Source organism: Callorhinus ursinus, unplaced genomic scaffold, assembly GCF_003265705.2.
Source record: "Callorhinus ursinus isolate GAN/ISIS: 27379988/994484 unplaced genomic scaffold, GSC_fseal_2.0 scaffold32, whole genome shotgun sequence".
NCBI lineage: Eukaryota > Metazoa > Chordata > Mammalia > Carnivora > Otariidae > Callorhinus > Callorhinus ursinus.
The window spans coordinates 13,388,512-13,408,017 of NW_027397094.1; the positions used below are offsets into that span (position 1 = coordinate 13,388,512).

Genomic DNA, 19,506 nt, shown 5'->3' on the forward strand with positions numbered 1-19,506 from the left:
GCTGCAGCCCCTCGCCCCGCGCCCGCCGCCCCTCGTGCCCCGGGGGCGCTGCGCGGGCGCCGAGCCTTCGCGGGCTTTGCCGCCGCCGCCGCCGCCTCTGCGGCCGCCGCCGCCGCTGGTGGGGGAGACGCGGGGTTGGGGGGGGAGGAGGGCGCGCGTGGTGCCGGCGGGGAGCGGCGGCGCCCCCTCCTCCTCCTCCTCCTCCTCCACCTCCAGCGCCGCGGGCTCCTCGGACATGGCCGCGGCGGTGGCGGTGGCGGCCGCGTCCCGGCGGCAGTCGTGCTACCTGTGTGACTTGCCCCGCATGCCCTGGGCCATGATCTGGGACTTCACCGAGCCCGTGTGCCGCGGCTGCGTCAACTACGAGGGCGCCGACCGCGTCGAGTTCGTCATCGAGACGGCGCGGCAGCTCAAGCGGGCGCACGGCTGCTTCCCGGAGGGCCGCTCCCCGCCGGGCGCCGCGGCCCCCGCCGCCGCCAAGCCGCCGCCGCTCTCGGCCAAGGACATCCTCCTGCAGCAGCAGCAGCTGGGCCACGGCGGCCCCGAGGCGACCCCGCGCGCCCCGCAGGCCCTGGAGCGCTACCCCCTGGCGGCCGCCGCGGAGCGGCCCCCGCGCCTCGGCTCCGACTTTGGCGGTAGCCGCCCGGCTACAGGCCTGGCCCAGCCGCCGACGCCGCAGCCGCCGCCCGTAAACGGCATCCTGGTGCCCAACGGCTTCTCCAAGCTGGAGGAGCCCCCGGAGCTGAACCGCCAGAGCCCGAACCCGCGGCGCGGGCACGCCGTGCCGCCCACCCTGGTGCCGCTCATGAACGGCTCGGCCACGCCGCTGCCCGCCGCGCTCGGCCTCAGCGGCCGCGCCGCCGCCTCGCTGGCCGCCGTGTCCGGGGCCGCGGCCGCCGGCCTGGGCTCGGCGCAGCCCGCCGAACTGAGCTCGCACAAGCGGCCGGCGTCCGTGTCTAGCAGCGCGGCCGTGGAGCACGAGCAGCGCGAGGCGGCGGCCAAGGAGAAGCAGCCGCCGCCGCCCTCGCATCGCGGCGCGCCCGACAGCTTGGCCACCGCGGCCGGGGCCACCGAGCTGGGCGCCGAGGGCGCGAGCAAAGGCCGCGGGCCCGGAGAGCAGGACTGGGTCAACAGGCCCAAGACCGTGCGAGACACGCTGCTGGCGCTGCACCAGCACGGCCACTCGGGGCCCTTCGAGAGCAAGTTTAAGAAGGAGCCGGCCCTGACTGCAGGCAGGTTGTTGGGTTTCGAGGCCAACGGGGCCAACGGGTCTAAAGCAGGTAGGGGCGGCTGTGGAGTGAGGGGACCTAGGGGAGAGAGGGGGACGCAGAGCAGAGGAGGGGGTGTTCTTCCCATTCACCGGTTCTACCCCAGCCCAGAAACAACAAACCCCCAACTTCCTGATCTGCCCGAGGCGGAACCAGTGCTTAGTGGCAACGTGTTCATGTGCTGAAGCAGCATAACAGAGATGAGTCAGACTGGGCTGATAGGCACTGACACAGGGTTTTCCTTTCCCAGCACATTCTTGGGTGGAAGCATGAGGGCACCGGCCACCTTTTAACCTGTTGGGGGACATTAGCAATCGTATGCACAGTTCAACCTGGGGTACGTGCATGCACGTGTAAAAACAGGCCGCTACGTACCTGCTCTGTTCTGTGGCCTTTTAAAATCCTGCCCCAGAGCCCCGTAAGTCTTAAAAGTCTTGTGAGTTGCACGTGCACTTGAAACTCGAGAGATTTTTCTATAAAAGCTTTGAGAAAATAGAAATTCTTTAGTGAGTCTTGTTTGGTGTTAGTAAAAGACATGTCGTTTTCCGTGCACATCCATTTATTTTGTTTTGTTTTGTTTTTTCCCTTTTCTTTTCCCACCCCCCGCCAGTTGCAAGAACAGCAAGGAAAAGAAAGCCTTCTCCAGAACCAGAAGGTGAAGTCGGGCCCCCTAAGATCAATGGAGAGGCACAGCCATGGCTGTCCACACCCACAGAAGGGCTCAAGATCCCCATTACTCCTACATCCTCTTTTGTGTCTCCACCGCCACCCACTGCCTCACCTCATTCCAACCGGACCACACCGCCTGAAGCGGCTCAGAACGGCCAGTCGCCCATGGCAGCCCTGATCTTAGTAGCAGACAATGCAGGGGGCAGTCATGCCTCGAAAGATGCCAACCAGGTTCACTCCACTACCAGGAGGAATAGCAGCAGTCCACCCTCTCCGTCCTCTATGAACCAAAGAAGGCTAGGCCCCAGAGAGGTGGGGGGCCAGGGGGCAGGCAGCACAGGAGGACTGGAGCCAGTGCATCCTGCCAGCCTCCCAGACTCTTCTCTGGCAGCCAGTGCCCCTCTGTGCTGCACCCTCTGCCACGAGCGGCTGGAGGACACCCACTTTGTGCAGTGCCCGTCTGTCCCTTCGCACAAGTTCTGCTTCCCTTGCTCCAGACAAAGCATCAAACAGCAGGGAGCTAGTGGAGAGGTCTATTGTCCCAGTGGGGAAAAATGCCCTCTTGTGGGCTCCAATGTCCCCTGGGCCTTTATGCAAGGGGAAATTGCAACCATCCTTGCTGGAGATGTGAAAGTGAAAAAAGAGAGAGACTCGTGACTTTCCGGTTTCAGAAAAACCCAATGAATTACCCTTAACTAAAACTGCTTGAATTGTGTATATATCTCCATATATATATATATATATATATATATATATATATACACACACACACACACTCACACACACATATATATATATATATATATCCAAGACAAGGGAAATGTAGACTTCATAAACATGGCTGTATAATTTTGATTTTTTTGAATACATTGTGTTTCTATATTTTTTTTTTGACGACAAAAGGTATGTACTTATAAAGGCATTCTCTTCTTTTGTTAATGTTATTAGCATATCTTTGTGCTTTATTATCCTGGTGACAGTTACCGTTCAATGTAGGCTGTGACTTGCGCTGCTTTTTTAGAGCACTTGGCAAATCCGAAATGCTTCTAGCTGTATTTGTATGCACTTATTTTAAAAAGAAAAAAAAAAGCCAAATACATTTTCTGACATTGTAAGATTGCCTTACTGTCTGTTATTCCTTATTGCTGGCCCCTCTCTCAGGCTGGAGGCCAGTTGGTGGAGAAGGAAAGGGAATGAGCGAAGGGGGCACTGTTGTGAAATGGGCGGCATGCCACTGAGAAATGTCACCAAGTTTACCCCAAAACATTGTCCTCTCAGAGTAGTAGGAAAGTAGATTTTGAATCTTTCTCTGTTTTGTTCTTAAATTTCAGTTGTTGGGATATTGATGACTGCCTGAGAGTTGCTGCTGAGAGATTTTCAGGACTGTGTGGTTTTGGGGGCGGGTGGGGGGGGGGTTTTTTTTTTTTTTTTAAAGGCAAAGTTGACCACTGTTCACTGCCCATGTGATCAGTTGTAAGATTACAATGCTGCATGCTAGTTGGTTACATAATACACAATTCAGTGACTGAAGGCGGTGATAATGGATGGTGGTGTATACAAGATGGCACTGCTATCTTTTGAACGGAGCCTGGCTCTGCAGCGCCACTTCATCTTTTTAAACACCCTAGAGCTCTGTTTGTTGTTGGTGGTGTCGTTTCCTTTGAAAAGAGTCACAAGAGAAGTTACAGTTCAGGTGAACTTGGAGATTGTGGGATTGGTTTCGTTTCTGTTTTGTGTTTTGTTTTGTTTTATCATTTTACCTGTAGTGCTATTGCTGTTGGTACTATCACCTACACCCTGTTTCTAGTGAGTGCTAAATACAGTATGGTACAATGACAGTAACAGCGCATGGTGCTGCCAGGACTGCCCGTGGGCATATCAGTGACAGCCCAGATGGGGGTGGAGGAAACCTGTAATTTCCTTCTTACGTGTGTTTGAAATACCAAGTGAATAATACTGTTCTTCTGGAAAAAAAAAAAAAAAAGATAAACTAGTGAAAATTAAAGAAAGGGTTTTAATAGTAGGCAGGCCCCACCTCTCAAACTATTCTTAGAAACCTTTTGTAAACTAATTTCTTTTGATTATTATTTTGCATCAGTAAAATGATTTTTTTAAACCAATAAATCATCTGTTATTAGAAATAGTTGTCTCACAGTGATACTGGTTTTTCTTTTGTGCTGTTACGATTTAACATTGACAGGAACACTATTTTAAATCCTTTTATGTTCAGGTGTTTGTAACTTGGCCCTCTAATTAGGCTGAATCATGGCTTCAAGGTCTACTACAACTTATGTGTATCATTTACGACCTAGCTTCTGTTTTAATTTGAAGACAAGAGATTGTTACCCTTTTTGGATTCTTTTTTAGTTACGGTTTTGTCTTTCTTTTTTAAGTTGCTCAAATATTTTTTAATGGTCGAGTTATTAACACTTGAAAATCAGATACTGCACCAAATACAGTATTTTTTTTGTAGTGTTTTTAATGAGTGCACCTATTATTAATGCTGTGCAAATTCATGTTACCGGTCATTGTTATATTACAAACAGACTTGCATGATTAACCAGTTTGTTGTTACACTTTTTTTTTTTAATTGGCGCATCTATGACTCAGATCAGACTGGTTTCTCTTATGTAAATGCACACATGCAGAAACACAGAGTCAATTTTACATGCCCATAAAGATATGTGTAAAGAATTCAACTATTATGGTTTGTTGTATTAATGTGTATCTAAGCACTTTATTATAAACTGGAATTTGACCTCATAGACTTTACAAGTTGATCAGTCATTTGACCTAATTCGTGGTAGCTATCTGTATGCTTTGCAATCTCAATACAGATAAGCTTTCCAAAAAAGATTAATAAAGAACCATCCTGCTGTTTTGAATAAGTCTATCCAGCTGTGGAAAAGACAACCTATGGTTTCTCTGTGCTGGTGTGTAAGGAGGGGGGAGAACAGGAATAGCTTTAAAGGGCTGTGTATTGAGGTTACTCCCATTAAAAACTAAGGTCTGCATGAGTCCGCCTGGCCCTTGGGTGGCCTTCGTGGAAGGCTTGCAGCTATAAAATGTTGATCCGGGTTATTTTTCTGGCATTCTCTTAAGTTAAAAAGTTAACACTGGGACATGGGTTTGATGTTTTGTTGTACCTGATGGCAGTGCAGAGATTCTCCACAGCTGGATAAAGATGTCAGAAAGCTACTTACTGTACATGGGCAGTATCAGATTTAAGATCCTAAATATTTCAGCTGTGCTTTAAATACTCAAAATATTAGGGGATGGGGTGTTGAAGCTTTCCCTTTTTTTGCTTTAACAATTTATAGAATATAACAGATGTGCTGTCTTTCATGTGGCCTCACATTAAAAGTTATGAGAACGTACACATGGTTTACAACTTTTACTATATACCTTTCCTTGGCCACCAAGTATTTTTCAAGTGTGCCACCTTTTAACCTTTACTTTTTTTTTTAAGTTGAAGGTGATACTTTTTCTATATATGATGAAACTCATGTCAGCTGAAGTGAGTGTAATCTCAGATATCAACATTATTATATTTTAAAATCACGCTATGGAAAAATCACCTGCATTCTGTCATTTGTCAGATTTACAGTACCTTTTTTTTCCTTTAACTTTTAGCATTAAATAAAAATAAAATTGGGAGCACTGAACATTTTCTGAGGCCTTTTTTAATTTTTTAAAGCAAGCTCAGAATGGCTACTGTTTTAATCACTAAGGGCAATGTGACCAAAGGATGTGTGGGTTTGGGGTTGGGGTTTGACTGGAACTGCAGGAGAAGAACAGGAGATAAAAAGACCCAGAACAAAAAGGCAACTGATGGTAGGGGGGGAAAAAAAGTGCTAGGGACCTGGGGGAAAGGGCAACTGGATAAGGGAAACAGATAAAAGAGAAGAGCTGAACAAAGTACGGCCAGAAAGCACTTGTTTATTTTTCAACGTGCAGCAGAGCCAGCCACTCTGCAATCGTAGACTCGAAGGAAGATCCTGACAACACTGAAAAGGCTGTCGAGACACGGAGTTGCTGGAAAGCTTTGGAACGAAACAGCCATGTTGGGCTGTGTGAAATGCACTGAAGACAAAAGAGGGGGGAGAAAAGCCTACCTTTTGGAAAGCTGTGGAATAAAGTCAGAGCGAAAGCCAGGTGTGAGGTTTATTGACGTCCCGAAATCTGAATTTTATAAATAAGAGATAAGAGGTGGGAAGCACCAGGACACATTTGCAAGACATCATAAGACAGTTCCTAGATGTTTGCAGCCTTTACTCATTTTATTGATCAATGGCTTGGCAGACTCCTACAAAAGGAAGTTGTGAACCTGACAAAGAGTTTGAGGATAGGGTACACACAGACTGACTATGTGTTTCAAATTAAACAGCAACAGTTAATGTGTAACCGAATATATTTTCAGAAGGGGTGGAATATATTTTCAGTAGGGGTGGTCCGGTAACTTGGGGGACCCATCACTATGTGTATGTCAATAATTTTTTTTATTAGTAGCCTGCTTAAGGCAGTTTTCAAGAAACCATATTCTTAATAAGTTAATTATAGCTTATAATACACAACACGATGTTTCATTTAGTAATCAGATTAAGAGAAACGTTGAACTATTTTTTTAACTTAAAAATGCTAAATTTTATTTTTAGTAAAATTTAAAAGACTGCAGCTTGCAGAAGTAATTTTTAAAATTTCAGAAGCTCCTCCCAAAGTAAACTTTAATGATTGCATTCAGTTTACAGTTAAAAAAAAAACAAACAAACAAACCAGACTCTTGATGTGGCAGATGTCTTTGTTTATTCCCCAAAGGAGGGAAAAAGTTAAAGGGAAAATACAGAACTCCTTTTAATTCCTAGACTTAAGTCCCTCGTTACTCAAAGTTGTTTTGCATATGATTTATAGATGGTTTTATTTGGTTAGTGAAGAGTAAAATGTTTCTCTTCCTGATTCCAAAGTGTATACGTGGAATCATTCAGAAAAATGTTCAGTCGTGTGTAGGCCACTAGAAGTCCTGAGTCACCCTCATTTGCTTGCCTTTTCTTTGTAGGGAACAGTGTGAGAAGACACGCCTTTCCTCTGTCACAGACCAAGGTCAGAGGCACCAATGAATGGAATACATATTTACCTACTTCATCATCTGGGGTCCTAGAAATGAGAGGCTGGGTGGGGGATGCTGTTTAACTCCTTCAGTGCCAATGGTTAGGCCTCCAACAGCAACAGTATTGATTAGGATCAAATAAAAATTATGGCATAACTTCCCAGATTATTAATAATCTAGGGCCTTTGTTGCTGTTCCTGTTGACAGCCTGCATTTTCCTCCAGTTATGAACTAGCAGTAATTTAAAAGGCACACAAATATACAAAAAGTCAATTTGTAATTTCAGAGGTTGGAAGGTAGAAAGTGACTGGATTTATGGATTATTTGTGGATTTTTCTATTAATCCCCAGATAAATCCATAATTAGGGATACCCACACTCCCTATTTACCATTAACTAATTCGTACCTAATTTAAGAGTGAACTTTGTTTTAACCCATTAGCCTGTTGTTACCTGCCCCTTCACTATGTCAGTACAATTTCAAATGGTTGTTTTACAAAAGCTTTCCTTTTTAAATTTGAGTATCATTTATTTTTTTTAAGTTACAGAATATAAAATCTACATCGGCACTGATCTTTATCACAGAATATTGTGTGCTTCTGTATGGCATTAAGCAGCATAAACCAACCCATACAAGCTACAGAAAAGGTATTTTAGGGCAAAAAAGTACACCATGGGCAAAATCATTTTTGGAATCATGTAGACATTGGGTCGTCTTCAGTACACATCAAATTTGTCACAAAGTCAGCCATGGAAATCCTCTAGGAGGTGATTTTCTTTTAGGTCAGACAAGGTCTGGATAAGAGACTACAGGATTCCTAGTTTAAATTGGAAGCATCAGTGCACTGGTTGATCTCGTCTTTTGAATGGACTTTAGAAGCTGGATTGCATAATCAAAGAGCCTCCTCTAGCAATTCAGAAGAAGCCCTTGATGCTGAGATAAGACATCCTATACAGAGTAATAATGTCCCATTTGAATATTTCTAAATATACTTTGCATTTTGGGGAAAATGAATTGTGTATATAACCTGTAGATCCCACCACTTAACCACTTTTACTTAGCAGTGACTATTTCATTCTCTGTATCACTACTACCAGTTAACATTCAGATGCCCACCAGGGGACAGGCGTCACAGACAACCAGAGGCACTTTTGGCTGCGTAGGTACTCGGGTAGCCACTTTAGCAGATAAATATTTGGGTCATTGCATATTTCTCTGCCTTTTGGAAAACCTCTTTCCCATGACAGTTCGAATCGAATATTGTGAACTGTAAATGTGGCTATTTATATTGCCAGGGAAAATAAGTCCAGAATCGCTTCATCAGAACTCAGGGCCTAAATTTATTTTAAAATATAATAAGAGTTTATTAAAAGAGCTTCAGATTATTGAGCTTTTACCTTCTTTTACTGTTTGATTTTAAAATATTAACCACACCAGTAAGAGTTCTTCTGCAGAGAAGTGAAACGTAGGAGTAGGGATGGCCTGGGTCTGAATAAATCAGCATGTTGTTGCACACAGCTGTGGCTTGGGGCCTCCCGTGTTCTCCAGAGCCTGAGAAGACTATGCGTGCGCTGCAAAACAGAAACAGGCGCTGCGTGCCTTAACCCAGGCTAAAAGCCTCTTACCTCCGTTTTTGTTATTTCTGCCTCCAAACAGCCATTCCATTAACTTTTTTTGGTGATAAAAGATAAAGATTTATTGTACCCCATATACAACTGAAATCAGAATTTCACAAGAGGGTCACAGTCATTAGAGAAGTTTTGGAATACTATTCTGTTAATAAGCACCATATGGGCTGTCGCCCTTAGTATCTGACACCTAGTAAGTAGGCACATCATTCTAAGCTTTGAACAGCTGAGAGTCTAGGCCCCAGCTTTCTTGGAGCTTAAAGACTATTCCACAGATAGGGAGGGCATGTCAGTTTGCTTGATGAAGAGCCCATATGGAGGAAAGTTAACCACGCGTCGGTTTCCTTGCACGAGTTTGGAAACTATAGTTAGGGCTAAATTCTTATGTGGAGGATTGGGTCTCTTTCTAGAACGCCTATCTGGAATCTCGGTAGGACTCTGACACAGGGACACAGTCCGAAGTCCAAAGTGCTTGCACACAAGAAACTCACCATGCCCAGCATGCAACCGTCATGCATGAAAGGGGCCGCCGGACCTCAGTATCTTCCTACAAACCAAGAGGCCCTTTGAAATCATCGGGGCCGGGTCAAAATCGTCAAATTGTAGCTTTTGCTTTTTTTTTTTTTTCCACCTTCTTATTGTGGCTCACAGTGGCGTTTTTGAAAAGGAGGAAAAGAGCCGCCAGCGCTGCCCAGCCCTGTTTACTGGAGGGGAAGGAAAGGGGAGGAGGCTCCCTGACTCTCCAGCAGCCTGCGTCAGGGCCTGCGCCCACGAGGAGACCTCGCTGCGGTTTCCAGCGCGGCACCCTGACTCACGCCGCGCCCGTGTTTATTTATTCCAGAACTTCTGCCGGGGCCGCCGGCGCAGCGCCTTCTCCCCGCTCCCCGCTCTGCGCACGTGGAGCCGGGCGGCGGGACCCCACGGGGGTGGCGGCGCCCGGTCCCGCCCCGCCCCGCCCCACCAGCGCGCCAGCTGCGCGGCTATAATTAGCGAGGAGCGGCGGCAGCGCGCCCCCGCCCGCGTGCCCGCGAGGCCCGTGCGCGCGCCCGCGAGCCCGCGTGCGTCCCCGGCCGCGCGCCCTGGACCGGTTACCGCGTCGTGAACCAAATAAAGTAAAGGTCTGGCTCCTGCCCCGCGAGGCGAGCGAGCGGCATGCCAGCCAGCTCAGGGGTGTGGCGAGCCCTCGGTTGCCCAGAAAAGATCCGCCGCGCGTCAGCAAGAGCCTTGGCTGCGGCTGCGAGGGTCCCTGACGCTCTGCCGGCTGTCCTGGGTGGATTTTCTAAGTTGGGGAGGCCGCATGACAAGAGCTGCCCCAAATGTCACTCCCTTTTTGGAAATCATGATGCTAGCCTTTTTTTTTTTTTTTTTTTTTTTTTTTCCCCTACGACTGTGGCTATAATAAGGCAAATGTTCCGTGCTGGTGGAGTAAACACTCATAGTTAAGGGACATCTGTCTTCGGGGAAAGCACACCGAGGCCCAGTGCATGTCCATAAAAATGTGTTTATTAAGCAGACCTCAGGACATGCCCATATGGGTACTACAAAGTTAAATAAAGTACTGTAACAACTGACTGCCTAGAAGGGAGTTGCCTTTTTATAGAGAAACCTTTCTTTCAGTTAGAACAACAGCAACGAAGTTTTTTTCTCCTCGTGGTGCCATTAGGCGCTTGAGGTGCCCCGCCATTCGTTAACTTCTCATTTTTGTTAATTATTAAATCTAATACTCTGCAGTAGAATCTCAAAAAATATATATAATAAGGATAGTCCTCATCCTTTTAAAAAATGACCCTGAAATGCCATTTGTTACCAGCCTTGCAGTGGGGGCCGAGGGACTAAGTGTTGTATAGTAATTTTTGTCATTGCTTAAAAGTGATCGCAGAAGATGGATGGGAAGCTAAAAATAAATAAAAGAAATAAATGAAAGAAAGAAAGAAAGAAAGAAAGCAAGCAAGCAAGAAAGCCATGCTCCAGGCTTGAGAATACCTAGACACAATTCTGGCAAAAGACTTCCCTTCACCAAGGTATATTTCTTTCCAGACAGCAGGCACAAAAACATTTGAGAAGCTTGAGATGAATTCCTACAAAACAGCCCACTCCTTCTATATTTTATCGAGGAACTCAGAAGGCTTCTCAGGTTGCAGGTCGGTTCCTAGGAAGCTATTCTTGCTCTTTTCCTGTGACTGTTGTTCTTGACACGGTGACACTCGAGTCACCTGCTCGGCTCCTTCACAAAGATCTTTGAGAGGGAATTATGCTGAGAGAGGCTTTATGAGAACCCGCCTCAGGACTGTCCAATTCTGTACCAGATACACAATGTTGGAATGGAGGTCAGGAAATCTCCAGATGTTCTTGGGCTTTGCGTGGCCATTTCCAGGCAATTCAATGAAGTTTTGTGCTTCTATTTGTAATTATTATTATTATTTTTTAATTACCATGTACTTAGTAGGGGCAAAAGGATCAGACTGGACTATCTCGATGACAGCTTTTTTCATCTGTCAGCCGGACGTGAGAAGGCACTGGGTGTACGTGATACCCATTAGGTACTTGGGCACAGTGATTGTGTACCAGTAAAAATATAGATTCTTGGTTATTTTGTCAAAGGGGGAAATAGCAATCAGCCTTGAAACACTGGAGAGAAGGGGCTCCCCCTGCTGTCATCATAGAAGATGCATGGTCTCTCTGGCTAGAGTTGGGTACTTAGGACACCCACCCAGTGTAAAGCGTAGCAGCAGATGATTTGTGAAGGTGTCATCCCCTTGGGGGATGTACAGTTCTATTGGAAATAAAATAAAAATACAGACCACAGATGAAGGAAATGAATACTTTTCTTAAAAGTTTCTATGCTCAGACTCATTTACTGAAGGGCCAGCTTCCCCATAAACCACCAAAATGGCTAACCCAAGTCCACGGATGGCTCTAAAGGCAGGGGTGGTATTTGCCACCTGGTGGCAGGTGGGGGGTGGGGTGAGGATACGTTTGAGCCTATCGTGGTTTTTAAAATAATCAACCAATACAAATGATGTCTGATGAAAAAGAAAAACACACCTTCACTGAATTTTGACCTCGGTAAAAACGTTGGATGTGTAAAAAAGCGTTTCATTTTCTTGTAAATCACACTTCTCTGCACGTGGGTCTTTATCTCCATAAGTAAGCCTTTGAAGATCATGACCACCACTCATTTGTGGCCCTGGAAGGAACTCATTCGAGTCTCGACGACACACATTGCCTGAGTGGGGTGTCAGCCGTGACCAGACTAAGCTGGGGATCGTTCATCTGTGTGTTTGCTGAGAGGTTGGGGACTTCGATGGAATGAGTCCGGTCGGAGCTCTTCATAGATAAGGCCAAGCGCAAGCAGTTAAGAAGGAAAGGAGCTGGTGGCATGGGCAAGCGTTGAGAGTTTGAAGAGGAAAAGTCACACAAGGAGAACCACCGTCTACCTGAGTGTAGTCCTGTTTGCATTCACTCACTGGCTCCCACCCCCCCTGCCCCCCCCCCGCAGATCTAGCTCGTGGGGCAAATGGGGGCTCTTGACCTTCAGCCCCAGCTCCACCTCTTCCTAACCTTAGCATTTAACCCTCTGACCTCAATTTAATTATCTGTGAAATGGGTTAAGGATATTACTTACCTCGTGGAGTTGTTGAGGGGATCGAGTGACAGGGGTCTATAACACGCATACCGTGGGATCCAGCACGTATGAAGTGCTTGATGAATTTGGGCAGATCACCCCATGGTGCTGGGCTTGGGGCTGGAGTTTGAGAGTTATTTTAAACCGGTGTCTTCAAGTTGGCTTCCAGAAACCCCTTTCTTCATTCCCCCAGCTCACTGACTCACCTCGCTGGATGGAGTGCCCTGGGCTCAGTCCGCAGACGGTTTTTCTCTCTGTCCACTTACTCTCGGTAATCTCGTCCAGAATCATGGTTTCAAAATAATATTTATGTGCTGACTCCAAAGACCTCTGCCCTTGATGTCCTGCCCCGAGTCCTGCTCATCCAGCCCCCGAATCCCCTGCTCCCAGGCTTTCTTGTCTTACTCAATGGCAGTTCTTGCAGTTGGTTGGGCCACAGACCTTGCAGGGCTATTTAATTTAGTTTTTCTCACACACGTTCCATCCAATCTTTCAGCAAATCCTCTTGGCTCTACCTTCAAAAAAACGTAATCATGAATCTGATCACCTCCTGCCACCTGGTCGAAACCGTCATCATCTCTTGTCTGAAGCAATGCAGAAGTTTCTGAACTGTTCTTCCAGCATCTGCCCTTCCTCTCTGCAGTTTATTTTCAATTCAGCAGCCAGAATAAGCCTTAAAAATATTGGCCTGATATTGCTTCTCCTTCACTCAAACCTCTGCGATACTTTTCTATCTTATTTAGAGTCAAATGCGTGGTCTTCTGCTGGCCCGTGAGGCCGTGCTGCCTCTCAGACCTGGCTCAGATCCTTGCTCACTCCACTTCAGCCACACAACCCCGTCCTCACTGCTTCCTGCCTCAGGGCCTTTGCATCTGCTCTCCTCCGTTTGGAATGGTCTTCCAAGATGTAGTCATAGCTCACTCCTTCACTCCCTTCAGGTCTCCACCCCAATGTTCCTATTGCTGCTGTAACAAATTACCACAAATGTGGTGCCTTAAAACAACACAAAATTGGGGTGCCTGGGTGGCTTGGGCATTAGGCGTCTGTCTTCAGCTCAGGTCATGGTCCCAGGGTCCTGGGATCGAGCCCTGCGTCGGGCTCCCTGCTTGGTGGGGAGCCTGCTTCTCCCTCTCCCACTCCCCCTGCTTGTGTTCCCTCCTCTCTCTCTCTCTCTCTGACAAATAAATAGATAAAATCTTTAAAAACAACAACAGCAACAACAACACAAAATTACTATCTTAGAGTTCTGGATGTCAGAAGACTAAACTGAAGATGCTGACAGGGTCTCCTTGCCCTTTTCAGCTCCTAGAGGCCGCTCACATTCCTCGGCTTGTGACCCCTTCCTGCCACCACTCCACCCTCTTGCTTCTGTCCTCACACTGCCTCCTGCCTCCCTCTTATAAAGACTCTTAGAATTACACTGGGCTCAGCTGATCCCTGCATGCCTTAGAGTGTAAACCCCACGAGACAGAGCAAAGCATCCCCCGTGGCATCATAGTGTATGGCGTGTGAATGTTCTCAGTAAATATTTGTTAAAGCAATAAATTTAGCCTCTTATGAGGGAAGTGGGGTGCAAAATAGTAAACAATAAGATAAGAGTCATAAAAACATATCTGGAAGATTCAGTGGAAACACAGTCATTCTGCCGGGGAGGGAGCACCAGGAGGCCTGCATGCAGGAGGAAACTGAGCAGGGCCAGCCACAGGGCAGGGCTTGCCAGAAGGGACCGGGAGAAGGAACAGAGCTCAGCTCGGTGGAACAGATCTTGGGATGGTTAAGCAAGCCCAGGGATCCTACAGAAACGGTTTAGCCAGGCAAGAGGGTCCAGGCAGAACTTCTGAGTCTTCAGATCAGCAAAACCAGGAAGAAAAGATCAGGTGCATATGCCCACAAACCACACCAGAGTCTGAGTCAGAAGGGTGACGTATCCCGAGATGCTTTTACAAGGGTAGGAGCTGGGGGTGCAGGTAAAGCAGGAGGAAGCAGGCAGGAAGCAGGTTCTCCTTGGGTTTGGGTGGTGACAGCCTTCCTCAGGGTGGCCCCCAGCAATGGTGGGAATGGGTTCTGATGGCCGAACCCAGAGTGGGTGCTGGCTGTGCCAGCTCTGGCCCCCCACCTTCTCCTGGCACGGGAGGAGAGAGGGAAGGGGGGGTGGCAGGAAGGATGCGCCGCAGCATGGCTCCCTAACGGCTCCCCAGGTGGCCTTTGAAGCTGGTTGCAGTGGTTTCTTTAGTGAAAGATTTTGCTAAGAACAGTGTGAAGTGGTCAAAGGCACGAGAGCCTGGGTAAGTTCTGTGCTGTCTCTAAACCTCAGCCTCCTCCTCTGTAGGATGGGGATAAGAACAGTACCTACTTCTTAAGTCGATTGTGAGGGCTAAGTGAAGACGTAGGTCAAGTCTCTTTGCGGCAGTCACACCAATAAACCTAGAGTCTAGTTCTTTATCCCCGAACAGGATGCATCGGAGAGTGGGGTGGGGGGTGACCAACCAATCATCTTCTCTTCCCTCACCCAACACCTGAGATCGCAACACTCAGGGCTTCCCCACAGGCCCTTTGTGGACAGGATCTCTCTGATCGGCCTTCTTGAACTGCCCATTTAAATTGCACCCCCCTCCACCTCCAGAGTTCTCCATCCAAAACGCCACTCCTTGGAACCTTCCCCCACCACCCGCGGTGGGAATGGATTTCCAGCCATTTGTCCCTTCCAGCTTCAGTCGCAAGTCTGCATGGCTCTTCTCCGCCCAGCTCCAACGTGGGGATCTGGGAGAGGACAAAGGAAGGCCACCAGGTTCGAGGGGCCAGAGAGAAGCTGGCATGGAGAGGCCTGAGGGTGCTCCAGGTCTGGTCTGTCTCCGGCAGCAAGGGCCAAGGCCAGTTGTATCTAAATTAACTAAATGTACGTGTCACTCAGCACACCACAGGCAGGGAGGGAATGCGAATCCCTACAGCATCAGGTCTAGAATCAAGAACATGAAAATACACTGTAGGCTCTAGGATAATGTAAAAAGACAGACTTTTATTGCTCACCCTGGGATTTCTCCACCTATAGAAGCTTTGCCTTACATGAAGTTAGGGACTCACTTCCCCTTACGGATAATTTACAAAAATATCAAGACAGAGACCAGCTTCTAGACAACTTTTCTCTGGTCATCTGTAAAGTATTGACCCAATACTCTTCCCCCAAATCCCAAGCTCATCCTAAGGACACAGCCTTTCCTGGGAGTTGGTGCTCATGGCTTTGGTACAGTTACAAGCCACGGGGTCACATTTCTACTCGGCCTCGTGGAACTGTTATGCTTGGGTTTGCCACGGGCTCCACAGTGGGGGACAGGAGGCCACGGGCACCAGGATAAACTGCCAACTTCTTCTCACAAGGCTGGGAGAACTTGGGGGTAGGCTGCCCGGCACGCCAGTCCCCATAGGAAGCCCACAAGAAACAAAGAAGTCTGAAAGCAGATCCCCAAAGAGGATTCTTCCTTTGGGGACATCTGACAAGAGCCTGGAGGTACCCTTGCTACTATGTAAGGTGTGGTAAAGGGAGTGTGTAAAACCAAGAGGGTCTTATTTCAATGTGTGCTAATGATTTCATGTGGGATTGCTAATATGGGAGCTGTTTTGTTCTCCCTGAGCCACAATGAATGTATTTCTAGGTCACCATGTAGGTTTGGGAAGACATGGTCACTCTGTGGGGGGGGGGGAGCAAGGGACACTGCACAGAGGAGGAGATACTAAAACTCCTCTGCCCTATGCTCCTATGTCCCACCAAGAAGGCTCATGTCTGCCCCAGTCCCCCGGCCAATGCAGGCATGACGAAGGACTTTGTGAGCGCCTCTCTCATCTCAGGATCACCTTGTGCCACTGAGTTCGCATGTGACTCCCTGAGTCTCCTTCCCTGCCCTGTCCTGAAACCGCTGCCCCTGGAGAAGGTTTCTAAATGGCTCCACGGCCCCTCAGTCATGGCTTCCAGATATCCCCTCCCTTTCTTGGCCCATGCTGCCCAAGTCCACAGCCTGGGCTCTCCCTTGGTCCTACCCTCAGGTGTTACTTGGTGGTCCTGCCCTCCAGCCTAGGCCTCCTCTAGGGCTGGAGATCTGCCTTAAGCCCCAGGGCATGGTAAGTTTTCTGCTCCTTACTTTTGGTTTCTTTCCTGACGTATCCTAGGGGATGGCTCTCTGCCCCAAGTTCCCTGTCATCGTGCCGTGCTCACCTGCTGAGACTCTGGGCTCCATGGTGATGACCTCTTGCAAGGTGGTGCTTGAGACTCTCAGAGATTAAGGGTTCCCCATCATCATCTCCCAAAGCAGACTTCGCCACCAAATCAGTGGAACTAGTGCTTGCCCTATCTTAGTGGACAAGTCTTATGCCTTCGTATTGGTCAGGGTTTTTCAGAGAAACAGAATATATACATACACACACCTGTACATACAGGTGTATGTGTATCTCTCCTGTTAGTTCTGTGATATATATTTTATATAGATAGATATAGACCGAAAGATAGAGAGATTTTAATAAATTGGCTCAAGCAGGTTGTGTGGCAGGCTGGAATTCCACGGAAGGGCTGATGTTGCAGTCTGGAGTCTGAAATCCATAGGCCGGAAAATCAGGCAGGGTGTCTACATTGCAGTCCTGAGGAGAAATCCCTCTTCTTCAGGAAACCTGTCTTGGCTCTTAAGGCCTTCAGTTGATTGGACAAGGCCCACCCACATGACAGAGGGCAATCAACTCAAAGTCTGCTGATTTAAATGTTAGTCACATATAAAACATATCTTTAGGGCAACATCTAGACCGGTGTTTGTCCAAACAACTGGGTAGGATGGCCTACCCGACTTCTAAGTTCTCTCTCCTTCTCCGCGGGCCTCCCCAGACCATGACCTTCTATCAGTTATGATTCTTTCAAATGCAAAGTCACAAGCAAGCCTATTTAAATAGGCTCAAACTACAAAGGGAACTCATTGGCTCTTGGAACTGAAAAATCCGCAGGCAGGCCAGCTTCGAGTTTGACTCACTTCAGGTTTGAGACCACGTCTCTCTCGGTCTCTTGGCTCTACCTTCCCTGTGTTGATGTTATCTTCAGGCAGGCTTCCCTTGAGATTGTGACATGGTTGACACACTTCTTTATTCACATCCAAGAAGAAAGAGAGCGGGGCATTCCTCCCAGAACAGGGGTGGGGGGGGTGGAAAGAGCACCAAGCTTCTCTCTGGTTGGCTCAGTCCTGACGTCATCACGTGACCAAGGGAATACTCTGTTCTGATTGGCTTAGGTCTACCTCGCTCTATCCAATCCCAGGGCAGAGGGAGGGGGTTTGCCCTGACTGCCATCTAGTTAGGGACCTTTCCTGGAGCCTGGGGTAGAATCAATCCCGGCAAAACCAGTGGCTGAGGGGTGGGATGCTGGGAGCTAACCTTAGTGTTCTACCTCAGCCCCCAAAGCAGAGCTGCTGTGTGTTCAATCCAAGGGCACACGTACCACTGCAGCCCACGGGAGTGCTGACCCCTGAGGCTGAGCGTCTCAACCTGCAGGGTCACAGGAAGCAGCCCTCATCCCAGGAGAGGACAGCTTCTGGGAAGTAGGGGTTTCCCTGCCTGGATGTCAGGGCAGAGCTAGTCCAGCATGAAGGGGCAGGGTGGTGGCCGGTAGGCCGGAAGACTGGGCAATGTGCGTGTCTTCAGACTTCTTTGCTCTGAATCGGTCTGCCTGTCTGCCATTGAGGGAGCGATGACCAGAACTGAACTCATAGCAGTCAGCTCTACAACTGTGAGGACATGGGCAGAACTGTGGGATGCCACTGGGAGCCACCAGCAGCTGAGGAGAGTGACTCACGCCCTGCTGACAGGGATGGCGTGGCCCAGACAGAGAATGCAGGAAGAAGGTGGCTTGAAGACATGTTGGGACAGCCCAGGTGAGGGGGCTGCCTCTGAGATTTTGATCTGTAATTTTTTTTTTTTTTTTTTTAAGTAGGCTCACACCCAGCTTAGAGCCCAACACGGGGCTTGAACTCACGACCCTGAGATCAAGACCTGGGCTGAGATCAAGGGTCAGATGCATAACCAACTGAACCACCCAAGCGCCCCTGTAATTTGTTTTTATAAGTGGCAAGACTTATATCTTCACAAACTATAAAATGCCTCTCCCGTTCCTCCCTCTGTCTGTACCACTTCCCTCTCTACCAAGATGCCACTGTAATTACTGGCACAGGCGCGTCACACAGAATGCCAGGGGAAGGATCGTGCTGCACCCTTGCTGAGAAGTCCACCCATCCTTCCTGTGCAGTGTTCTCCTCGTACGGGTGGATGGGGCGTGCCTGTTGGCCCGCCCAGCTTGGCCATGTGCACTTGGCCCTCCCATCAGCCACCGGGCGAGGAGGATCTTCCCCTGCTTGAGCAGATATGTGCCAATGTTGTGCTGAAGGAAGCGGCATACCACCAGTTGGACCTGAGACTTCAGGAGAAAAAAACCAGCAGAGTTGTGCCTGGATATCATTCCGGGCTAGGGAGAGACACACTGGGGGCAAAACGTCGCTGGGATCAGACGAGGGTGCTGCCTACAGAAACAGGCATAGCTTTCTAAGTTGTGCTGCAAAAACAATTAAGCTGCTGAACACTCGCGCAGTAATGCTGTGTGATTTACAAGGCCTTTTGCTTCTCTCAGGTCTTTGAAACAAGAGCATCAGAAACCCTTTTGCAGAACAGAAAACTGAGGTAAGGAAAAGTCGCACCTTGCTGAAAGTTAATCGGCGAAGCCTCCATTGAAATCCAGACCCTCTAACCCTAAATCCCAACTTCTTTTACCACTGGTGTTCAGCGTTTCAGGGTAACACTTTCGGGGGCCCTGCCAGTGCAGGGAATATTAGTTAAGATGTGCCATGGAATGGATTAAACAAATCCCACCAAACCCTTTGCTTACCCACGGGTTCATTCTCATTCTTCATGCTTAGTTTGCTAATGCGGGAGTCACATGTTCCTGTTGTCTTTATTCTCCCGGTTTAATCAGGAAAACGAGCCAGAAGAGCTGAAATGATTAGCTGGGGATCATTAGAAGAGGAAAGAATTTATATTCACAGTGACTGTATTTCTAGTCCATTGATTAGGCAATTTTGCTTTTATGAATCAATTGTGGTGATTGCTATGCTGAATAAAATATGGAATTGCTATCGCAAAGAAAACATAAATTATTAGCTTTAAAACACACAGTGTCTCTGCATGGAACTATGT

General features: G+C 48.1%; 1 protein-coding gene and 1 long non-coding RNA gene across 3 annotated transcripts in view; one reads left to right on the forward strand and one right to left on the reverse strand.

The window, feature by feature from the left end:
- The window catches only part of LOC141370348 (uncharacterized), a 44,046-nt gene extending 31,552 nt beyond the window's left edge, over positions 1–12,494 (reverse strand). Inside the window, exon 1 of the long non-coding RNA XR_012374315.1 lies at positions 12,295–12,494. This is a non-coding gene — a long non-coding RNA (uncharacterized lncRNA). The remainder of the gene's footprint in view (positions 1–12,294) is intronic.
- Positions 22–3,052, forward strand: IRF2BP2 (interferon regulatory factor 2 binding protein 2). Of its 2 annotated transcripts, none has more exons than XM_025850841.2 (2): positions 22–1,280; positions 1,879–3,052. In XM_025850841.2, the coding sequence occupies exons 1-2, from the start codon at positions 236–238 to the stop codon at positions 2,592–2,594; spliced, it is 1,761 nt and encodes a 586-aa protein (XP_025706626.1). In that variant the 5' UTR covers positions 22–235; the 3' UTR covers positions 2,595–3,052. The 2 variants fall into 2 exon arrangements, with proteins under 2 accessions (XP_025706626.1, XP_025706627.1); XM_025850842.2 differs by having other exon boundaries at positions 22–1,232.
- Positions 12,495–19,506: the final 7,012 nt, after the last annotated feature.